This window comes from Lotus japonicus, chromosome 1 (assembly GCF_012489685.1).
Source record: "Lotus japonicus ecotype B-129 chromosome 1, LjGifu_v1.2".
NCBI classification, from domain to species: domain Eukaryota; kingdom Viridiplantae; phylum Streptophyta; class Magnoliopsida; order Fabales; family Fabaceae; genus Lotus; species Lotus japonicus.
Genome location: NC_080041.1, coordinates 105,835,395 through 105,846,547, shown reverse-complemented (window position 1 = coordinate 105,846,547; position 11,153 = coordinate 105,835,395). Strand labels below are relative to the sequence as shown.

Here is an 11,153-nt window from a genome sequence, read left to right as displayed (position 1 = left end):
TCTGAGTCGCCATAATAAGAATCAAGCTTTAACGTCTTCAAATTATCTGGGACGGCGGTGTTCGCTATTTCCTTTGTGAAAGGTTGAAAGTCCACCACCGTCTCAGCCATTCTTCGATCGCCCTCTCGTAACCCCTGAGTCTGATTGAGATCAGTAAGTTGATTTTGTAACTGTTGATTGTGTTGACGAAGTTCATTGAGATCATTCATGATCCGCTGAAGAACATCGGGAGGAATATCATTTTGATGAACGTGATTCCTCTCTCCGTTCGCCCCGGATCGAGTCACCATCGCGGTGAAAAACGAAGCCTAGGAAAGTATCCTTCGACCCCACGGTGGGCGCCAATGTTCCGGTATGGAACCTTAGACGTGGGCTAATCAAACTGAGAGCAAGCGAAGTAAATGAAAACTAGGAGAATTGCGTGAAATGATAGGTCCCCCACCGCTTGGGCGGTGCCTGTTATTTATAGCTTGGGTTTTAATCTGGTTGGATCATGGGTTACCCGGCCCATTTGATACATAATTTGGTCAGCCCAATTACTAGTTACATTGATCCGCCCATACCAGACCAGCTATATATATATATATATATATATATATATAATATTTGACTTGAGTTCTACATTACTGGCAAGATAAATTAATTTTTATTTTCATTTTCATTTCAATTAATTATCAACCTAAGGTTGAAAAAAAAAGATAAAATAACACAAAGTAATATCTTTTAAATAAAATAAGCATGTTAGGTATTGAAATTAGTTAATGGTTGAATGCTTTTTGTAAATATATATTTCAAAATTTACTTTTAAATATGAAATGATTTTGTATGTTGTTTAAATTAACTATAGTGTAGTTGCATGTTATTTTAAAAATAATTTTAAATTTATTTGTGATTTGTCTTAATAATGATAATAATAAATTATTGATGAATATTTTATGTTATTAACTTTATTAACTATTAATTGTCAACTTTTAAGTTTCTTATAAAAAATATAATTTATTAAGTAGTTTTAAACAATAGTTAGAATATTAACTATCAATCATAAATTGAGGGAAAAATTAATAAATATATTTATATGTAGAAAATATTAATAATTTAAATTAAATAATAGTCTAGATCAAAATTTATTAATGAAAACTCTAGAAAAATATTTTAAAAATTAAATAAAAGTCTCTATAAAATATTCACTATTAAATGTATCGCATGCGTGTATTATTTGAAGAAAATAATTTCAAATGTGTTTTTTGACCTATTATATAGTAGTAAAAATATTTTCTCAAGTTTTCTTATGTTATTAATAATGTTTTCCTTTTCAAATTTTCTTAGGGTTAATGGTCAAATTAATCCTTGCGTTTGTAAGCGGGTTTGATTTTAGTTACTATGAGGATAAATGAAGTTTAGTGGCAGTCAAAAACTGTCAGTGATTGTAAAAATGATTGCCACTAAACGTAATTTTTTTCAGATGGACTAAAAGTAAACTCACTTACAAACTCAAGGGCTAATTTGATCATTAACCCAAAAATTTATTAAATTACAGTAATATCATTTATTTACATAAAGAGAACTCTAATACAAGCAATTTAATGCATAGAAAAACTCTAATACTCTCTATTTAGATGTCTAAACACAATAATTTTTTCTATTATATTTATATTGAAGAAATATTCTAATATTTATTTTTAGATAATTACTCTATAGTAAATTTCATATAATATTAAAAAAATATTATAAATAAACCCGTGCAATGCACGGGTATAATATCTAGTGAAAATTATAAGGGGAGAAAATTTATTTATAAACCTTTTTTTACCGTTAAAACTCAAAACTAGCTCTATAATTTAGTTCATAATAAAATTAATTTATAATTCAAGAATATATTTATTTAAATAAATCATATACTAATTAAACATTACAGTAAAATAATAGTGTATACATATAAAGTAATAAAATTATCATTAAAAAATCATAAGTAAAAATCATTTTTAAATTTGAGCTCAAATCAAAATTCTTTTAAAAAACACCAAAAATTTACAAATTAATACTAAAATACCAATCATAAGGTCATTTTCTTCCATGTTTTCATTAAGCTACAATGTAAATGAACTACATCATATAATCAATTAAAACCATGTTACTTTTAGAGATCAAATTACTTAAGTAATAATTTTATTTTTTAGTCTGTTTTTAATTTTTATAGATATATTAAACGATTTCATACTCACAAATGAGGTAGACATTGAAGCTGACTACCTCAATTATTCGTTCATTCCACCCAAGCTGTTTCTTGTATAATAAGCAAGTTTGGTTTTTGTTACAAGTACTGACAAATAATTAAAATTATAGCACAAACACAACATTACTTATTACAAATAGAGGATATGACACTTAGAATCAGCTCAGTTCTTCTTTGCCTTTCAGAGCTCTAGAACTAAGTCTGCAATGCACACAACAACAAACTGAATCAGGTAGAAAGAAGTTGCATACAAGACTGAAACTGAAAGTGGGCACTGATTGCTACAAAGGCAAATGAGATATTTTAGTGTTAAAAAAAAAACAATTTGGCAATTTGGTATGTAAATGAAACTCAATTCATTAGCCAACCAAATCAAATGGCTCTAAGGGTGTGTTTGTGTAAACAACTTAATTAAGCGTTTATCGTGTATACGCTTATTCATAAGCTAATTTAAGATACTTATTGAAATAAGTTGAAAATATACATGTAAGAATATACTCATTGCATACTTACAATCTGCATCTGTTTTGATCCAATGCTCCCTGATAGCAGATGAGTCTTCATCTGGATGCCCCAGGTCACCTTTGGTGTGGCCTCCATCGTTGATTATCTTCTTCTTGTTCTCATTCTTTCTGTGCTTAGTTGACTTGTGTGCAGCTGTTGAGCTTTCAGGGTGAACTTTCTTGCGGAACATATGAAGAATCTAAAAGCCACAACCACAAGTTATCATGAGAAAATCAAAATACTGATGAAGTCATGACCAGAACAATACTAATGATCTTCTAAAAGTAAGATCAAGAATAAATAACATATCAATCACTTAAATAAGCTTTTAGTCCTCATTTTACACTCTAATTTGGTTTTGGTTCCTACCATCTAATTTTTCTGGTTTCGGTCCTTTTACAAATAACTTTTGTTTCAGTCCTCATTTTAAAATCCACTTTTAACTGGTGATGTGGCTGGCAGAGGGCCATGTCACCATTGTCACTGTCAAGAGTAATCTTATATGGCCTATGTTGCGGCCAAATCATGATAGCTAACATTTTTAATAAAAAAAATTTAGAGATCAAGAAATGATAACCTTTCTTAGATTTATTTATGAAAAGAGCTAGTCATTGATTTGATTTGGAAGTAAAATATGTCACAAAGGATTAGCGGGCATGTGACCATGGTGAAATGGCCCTTTGTTAGCCACATCAAAACAAGAACTCAAATCAAAGTTCTTTGTAAAAGTACGGACCCAAAGGGTTGGGTAGCTCACATGGTTGAGCTAAGGGTAATTATAGGTGAAGGGTTAGGATTCGAATCCTAAGGAGGAATAATTTGTACTAATTTACTAACAACTAACATTTTCCTATTCAAAAAAAAATATAGGGACCAAAGTGGACATTAAAATGCAAAGCTTCAAAGTCAATATGAAGAATGCTGGTTAGTTTATATGACATCCCTAATATCTTCTGATACAATTTGAATGTCACAAATTGATAACTGGCATTCTTACTAAAGATTATGGCAGTGACTTATGTGTAACAGTTATTCTAGTTAGGATAAACAAGAGAAAATAGAAAACACTGATTGGCTAACTTTAAAATCTGCATGTGCACCTTATTCAGTTTTGTATCTGCTGAAGCAGAATCAAAAGGGCCACCACTTGTTGATGTAGAATTCCTAGAACAAGCATGCAACATTCTTCTTTTCAGCTTCTCTTTCATCAAGTTCATAGCAGATTTATCTCCTTCCCTCTCAGCTCTTCTTTCCTCCTTTTCAATTTTAGCACCATAATTCTCCTCAGCTAATTTGCTTCTCTGAAACAGCTCCCCAAGTGAAGTCCTGTGTTCTTTCTTTGCCACTGTAGTTGTTGTTTCAGATAATTCAATAGCTGTTCCAAAGAGATATTCCTGGAGTGGACAAATTGCAGTTCCATTATTATTATTCCCATTTGATTCTGCAGCAGCACCATCTATTGGCTTTCCACTGAGTGTTATTATGCTAACATGGCTGCTTCTCCCAGTGCTGACATGGCTGCTTCTCCCAGTGCTGACATGGCTATTTCTGCTAGATGAATCATTGCTGACAACATCATCCTTGGTTTCAGCTCCTAGCACTTTCTCTAGCTCATCATTGATGAGTTTAAGATCATTCTCAGTGACTTCATCTTCTTTCTCAGTTATGCTCTCAACAGAGATTGCAAATGTTGGTGTTGATGGGTAAGAAGTAACTACTTGTTCTGAACCAAGAGTTCCAATTGAAAAGAAGCCAGGGAAGAGATCACTCATAGCAGCTGAAGGTTCTTCTCCCTCATAGTCTTCATGATCTACTACTCCTGTTGCTTCCACACCAGAAAAAGATTTCCTAAGACTTTGGCTTTTCTGGGTTTGTTTGAAGGGTTTGATCCCATGGCTTGGTTTGAGGTAGTTTTCTTCATCATCAAGTGATGGCTGCCCTGAAAGACAATTGCAAGCATTCCCTGAAACAAAAAAATTTCCTAAGAACTAGAGTAACTATTAAGTAAACCTTGATGTGGAATTCCATAATAGCATATCTTAGAATTCGGGCTAGGCCTAACTCTACATCAAAAGCTAGCTCAAATGTGAGAATTTCTCTACACTTTATAAGGACTTGCTTACTCATATCTCTAGTCAATGTGAGACTTCTCCACACAAGACCTTGTCTAATTCTGATCTCATGCTAGTATTCTACACAATTGACAGGAGAAAAAAGCTTTACCTAGACTAAGAAATAGAAGAGATTTTATTGATATTCTTAGCCTTAACAACATCTGAAATTGTCTATTTTTTATGCTCCAATTCTAAGAACTCAGATTTATTTCTATCAATACTTCAAATTTCATCCATAGCTTTCAATGGTTCTAGTTTGGTACTTCAGTACTTCACTGCTTTGTCTTCATGGACTATATTTGGGGTCATATGTGTATTCAAGACTTCCTAAGCTTCTATAATTCCATGGTCATCATAAACTAAGATATCTATCTTTTAGCATGATCAGTAAATCCTGCTTCCATGCTTAATTATACTTTTCTTCACGGATCAAAATCTTCTGTCCCCAAATGTGTCTCATTTGTCTATCCCACCAATGGGAATTTGACATATCAGCAAAAACGGAAGTCATGTATATTTGTAATCACTTCACCCATGCAATTTTAACTTACCTGACAAACTCTCATTGGTGGTACAGAAAAGTGAGACATAGAATGGACAGAAGATTTGTGTCCTTTGTTCACTAATTTGATGCCCATAACTTAGTTAATGAATGTTTGGAGGAACATAAATATGTGGCTTGCTAATTACAGCACTTGACTTACCAATGACCAAGTCTTTGAAAGGTTCATTGCTATTCTGGCGAAACTTTCTATGCATCCAACCAAGTAACTGCAGCAAAGATATGCAGAATGTCAGAAACCAACTTAGAAAATCACATGTATAGTCTATTTTGGTTATGCAAGGAGGCATGATTGTCATGGTGGACCTTACCTTCATCTTTTGATATTCAGGACTTGAGAGCTTTGATTGCCTAACTTGAGAAGATAAGGTTAATGAAAAAACCTGCTAATTTATTGTGCTTGAATGATGACAGTTTATCCAGAACACACATGATAGTGCTGAGAACCTTTTGATGTGCTATAGAAGGGATTCAACAAGAAAAACATAGAGATACATACAAACATTGTTTGATGTTATGTTCTCAGCATTAAATCAAGTGGGGTCTTAAGCATGCTAATCTGATCATGTGTTAGGTCGAATTAACAGTAAGTCTTATAATGTTTATGCATGATTTGATTATAAATTTTTACATGAATCAATTATGGAGTCCATTATTAAGAGATATACTTGATTTGACTCACACCTTGTGGTTTGTATTTCAGCGTGCATTTTGAGAATATAGACTAGATTGATAAGTGCCTATATGAGGTAGCCAGGGGTTGTATGTAAGCAACATATGTATGGCATTGTGCCTCCTGCATTTCAGCTTCAGTTTTAGTCGTGATGAACTGTGGATGCTTGCAATTAATGACCCAAATCATTGGTGGTGACAGAATTAAGGATTGGAAGCCAATAGGGCTAAGGCTAACAATGTGTTTGGGTAAAGAGCTTAATTAACCACTTATGACAATAAAGCGTTTATCTTCAAGAAGCTTATTGATAGCAATGATGATACTTAGACATACACCTCATTTTTCTTTTTATCTCCCTCTTGTTATTACATTCATCATATATCACATCAATTATTTTCATCGATCTCATCTCTTCCTTTGTTACTAAATGTCTATTCGACATTTACACTATGAAGAAACCTACAAATCATTTTCACAAAAGTGTAGAGTGCATGTGCTTATTCCATAATTTAATATGAGTAACAGTATCAAAAGTGTTTATCAGTAGCTCGTAAACTATTTTCACAAACTTAAACATCTGCATAAGTGTTGAAGATAAGCTCAAAAAATTATTTTCAATAGAAGTGGGAAAATAGAAACATGTGGTAATTTATATGTTAATTCCCTTTAAAGTGTAATGATATGTTGTGTTTCCTTTCTCCTTTTCAATTATTTCCTCATTATTTAGTATAACTAGATTTGGATTCAGTACTAGTCATGAACACAGACCCTGATTTAACTGTCCACACTGCACAGATAGCAGATAGCAACCATTTCTACAGTTTTTTTTGTCTGTTCCTTTTATCATGTCATGATGCACATGAACTCTGCAGTCAGACCCAAAAGGAATATGGTGTGTTATATCTGTCGTTATTAGATGATGTTGTCGTGAAAAATAAAGTATACTTTGAACTTTTGACAATTTGTGTCAACATGCTTATAGCCTTATGATGAATAATAACTGACCAACCGGCACATCTTTTCTGATCAGAAATAGAACAACTATTATTGCCTTTGAAAAATATGGTGATTTGACCTAGCTATAGATTCACTAGTACCTAAGTAAGTGTTTCTAGAAAAAGTTGAACCACAACTGGGCAGGGGCGGACCCACGTTCAGTTCAGGGGTTCAGTTGAACCCCCTGAAAAAAAAAATTCTTACATACCCCCTTATAGTAATTTTTTTTTGAACCCCCTGAAATTGAAAAATTGCACCCAGGTCCCAGACAGCCTCACTCTCTCTCACGCACTCATTCTCACTCTCAGTCTCTCTCTCACCTCACCTCACTCACGATTCACGAACGCACCACCACCAATCCACCACAGCACCACCGGCCGCACAACGCACCACCACGGCACCACCGACACCGACACCTTCCATCTCTGCTGCTGTTGAAGGTTAGTTAGGTACTTAGGTTTAGGTATTGGAAAACCCCAAAATTTAAAACCCCAAAATTGAAAACCCAAAAATTGAAAACCCCTTGATCTGTAGTTTATTGCCTTGATCTGAAGTTGCTGATACTTAATCTTCAACCTTTGTTTCTGAATTCTGATGGCCCTGTTCGGCTGTTCCTTCCTCTGCTCTGTTTTCCCTTTTGCTGCTTTGTTCCCTTTTATCTTGCTGTTTTGTTTGAAATCAAAGTGGGAATGTGGAATCAGATTTTGAAATCAGTCAGATAAAGGTCTGGCAATGGCTGGTCCAACCATTATTATGCATTAGAGCATTGTGATAGCAGACCCCAATCATTACACTGGATGAGTAGGTGGTGTATCTGGCTCCTGTTTATTCGCTTATTGCTGCTGTGGGGTGTGTGGAAGGTTGATTACACCACTAATTTGGGGTTGTGTGGATTGTTGATTGGTGCCTTGGAATGCTTGTTAGTTGCAAGGGATACTGATCTATGATTTGTGCTGCTTATCACACGCTGGCTATCTCCTAGGAGCTCGTTGGTCTTTATTAATTTTATCCCTTTTTCCTCCTTGTAATCTCTCTGGTTTGGGCTTTGTTTTTGCCCTGTTTCTCATTCCTGCTTTTCTGTTCTTCTTGGTTCTTTTCTATTCTATTTACTTGTAATTTACCATGGGTGGTACCCCTTGTGCCCTTCAATACAAGTATTTGGCTTACCCGAAAAAAACTAGTCTTACTGTTTTATTTTATATCGCTGTCCTACATGTGTTGAAGCATCTCTAATTTGTTCCTTGGTTTCCCCAAATAGGTAGGCAGTGCAGCAGCTTATTTGCTTTGTTCTCTTGGCTTCTTCAGTTCTTGTTATTACCTGGCTCAATTTAAGGTAAGTCTCCAAACTGTTTGAGGGATTGAGTGAGTGAATAGAAAATAGAACTATACAGGTCAATGATTGTTAATACTAAGAAATCTCACTATTTATAAGTGCAAAGCTTGTGTTCTACTTGATGGATTGAATCGAGGTTTGCCTAAGTTGGGAATTGGACAGAGTCGGGGTGGTATTGGTGGTGAGGATGGAAATGAAGGTGGAAAGAGCATTGAGAGCAAACAATGTGGGACTCTGGATTTCTAATTTGCCATATAGGCTTCATATGAACTCTGTATTTTGATTAATTGAACATATCCTTTGAATTGTAGTTGATAAATCCATTAGCTATTTGGTTTATCTCATCTTAATTTGGTTGATAGAGTTCCATGAGTTGACCAGTTGAGGATATTTGTCAAGTAGAGAAACAATATATATTGATTGGAAACTCTCCTATAGTTTGATGTAGAGAGCTCAGAGGACCGCAAAACTACTACAAGATTAGATACTTTACCTGCTGTTAATCAAATCATCTTCATCACTTAATGTATGTTTTTGTAACTTTGTTCTTAAACATTGGTCACTGTTGACTGCTTATACAGACTGGCATTTGTGTAAATGCATGTTAGTTGATCTTTAAAATTCTTTATTAGCCAAAGATTTAAATATTTTCCCCAAAAAAAAAATAAGGGATCAGAATTGTCAAGAGTTCAATAAGGGACTGCAAGATGTGGATTGAAACATTTTATTTATATATGAGATCATCTACAGTTTGTTTAAATCGGGGTAGATTATCTTAATCCTTTTCTAGAGTAATTATGCAAAGCTTTATTATTGTTCATTTGAAAATTTTGAACCCCCTGACCCCGGGGTCCTGGATCCGCCACTGCAACTGGGACATGTTGTTTATGGTAATAGTAGCAATGCAGCATTGCCCCAGTCAAAATAGGGTCCCCGATGCTGAGGGCATATAGTTGTAGACTTGTAGTTGATCATGGTCTACTTATAGAATAAGCATAATAATAAGTGTATTTTTTTAAGTTACAAGTGAGTTTTTCCTAAAAATTAGGACAATTGGTTAGTTAATTAACATGTTCTTATTTTATTTTTAAGTTGATTTTCTAAAAGTTATAGTGAATCGTGGGCCAACCGCAGTTGTACCAGTAAATCATGAGTCTGCACTTATTTTAGCTCAATTTAACCCAATCCAAATTTAAAGTTGTGCCACTAAGAAATTAATAAATTATGTAAAATAACTATTTGTAATAAACTTAAACACTCGTAAGAAGGAGAGTAGCGTCGCGTCAACAATCGTTCAATGGCTCGAAACTAACTTTTTATGTCTGTCACAATAGCCGACGCTATTTGTGGCGTGAAACTTCAGAAAGTTTGTGTGGGTGTCAAAGCTAGTAGACGTTGAGAATGCAAAATTGATTATGAGTCACAACCATCTCACAGTTTACAAACCTATAAAGAGGTCGCTTTCACCAAGGTCAAACTATACTCTTAACTTAAAGACACTCTACATAGTAACTCCAAGTTAGGAGTAACGTTATTATGCTTAGTACCTCAAGATAGGGGTATAATTTGACCTGCACGAGAGAGGTCAATTTAAATCTATTACCAAGTTTGCATTGTCAACCACCACCAACAAGCTAAAGGTAATGTACATAGTATCATATGAGAACATTATGCACCCATCATTATAAAACATTATATCAATATATTGAGTCAATATAAAATCTTAATCACCACAAGTTCAAAGTTTAAAACATCACAAATAATTGTAATTTGACGTAAGAAAAATATTACACATTGACAAAAGTGGTGAAGAATAACTAAAACTCTTTCTTAGCATAAAAAAGTGGTTAATAGAGCTCTTTCATCGCAGAAAAGAGTGTTTTGAGCTCCTTTTTAATTATTCTTCACTTTTTTTGCTGGCTTGTGGTTGTTGTGTGTTTGTTGGGCCTCAACCACTTTTCTTTACCAAAAAAGAGCTCTAGTTATTCTTCACCCTCTTTGCTAGCTTGTGACTAACATAAAAAAAGTTACAATAAGTTTATTTCAAAAACTAATCTAAAGAGTGATAAAAGAACATATGAACTTGCAATTTACGCCAAGTTCTTACATCAAACCAAAATTCGAAAACACACTGTTTTGCTCATCACGAGTTTGAAATAAATACTAAACGTTTTTACCAAAAGGACTTGAATTCAGTCCTCAGATTGCTTCTTAGATTCTTTATCTATTTACCAATAAAAACTCGAGTAAACTCTTTGACAAATATTTGTTTGTTTGACAGAACCTTTGACAATTTGTGTCAACACGATTATGGCATGTATTTTCTTATCAGAAATATAACTATTATTGCCTTTGAAAAAATTGTGATTTGACCCACCTATAGATTCACTGATACATAATTGTTTCTAAGACATGTTGATGGTAGTAGCCATGCAGCAATGCCCAATCAAAATAGGGTCCACAATGCTGGTGGCATATAGATTAGTTGATTATGGTATATGCGTAGTAGCTAGCACTATCCAGCCAGAATAATGTCCACAATATTGTTGTCTTCTAATATATGCTTACCATATTAGGGGAAGGAATGACTCATACCTCTAAGCTTTTTTCCAACAAAAAAGTGGTTTTAAAAGTATAACTGTAATTCCAAACACGCTCTTGTATATATTAAGGAAAGAAACATGATATAAGCACATATATAACACTGGCACAACAATTTAAAAAAAAACAGTGAAGAT

General features: G+C 33.9%; 1 protein-coding gene across 1 annotated transcript; it reads right to left on the bottom strand.

Moving 5' to 3' along the window:
• Positions 1-2,256: 2,256 nt before the first annotated feature.
• On the bottom strand, positions 2,257-5,950 carry LOC130732379 (protein LAZY 1-like). The gene is made up of 5 exons (XM_057584438.1): positions 5,725-5,950; positions 5,556-5,622; positions 3,838-4,700; positions 2,747-2,936; positions 2,257-2,434 (listed from the first exon to the last, which is right to left on the bottom strand). The coding sequence occupies exons 1-5, from the start codon at positions 5,728-5,730 to the stop codon at positions 2,415-2,417; spliced, it is 1,146 nt and encodes a 381-aa protein (XP_057440421.1). The 5' UTR covers positions 5,731-5,950; the 3' UTR covers positions 2,257-2,414.
• Positions 5,951-11,153: the final 5,203 nt, after the last annotated feature.

Excerpts from the sequence above, each read along its gene's own strand:
- LOC130732379 (XM_057584438.1), bottom strand. Across the intron at positions 2,937-3,837 it reads CAGATACAAAACTGAATAAG|ATTCTTCATATGTTCCGCAA; the intron begins GTGCACATGCAG and ends TGTGGCTTTTAG. Across the intron at positions 2,435-2,746 it reads GATCAAAACAGATGCAGATT|ACTTAGTTCTAGAGCTCTGA; the intron begins GTAAGTATGCAA and ends TGTGCATTGCAG.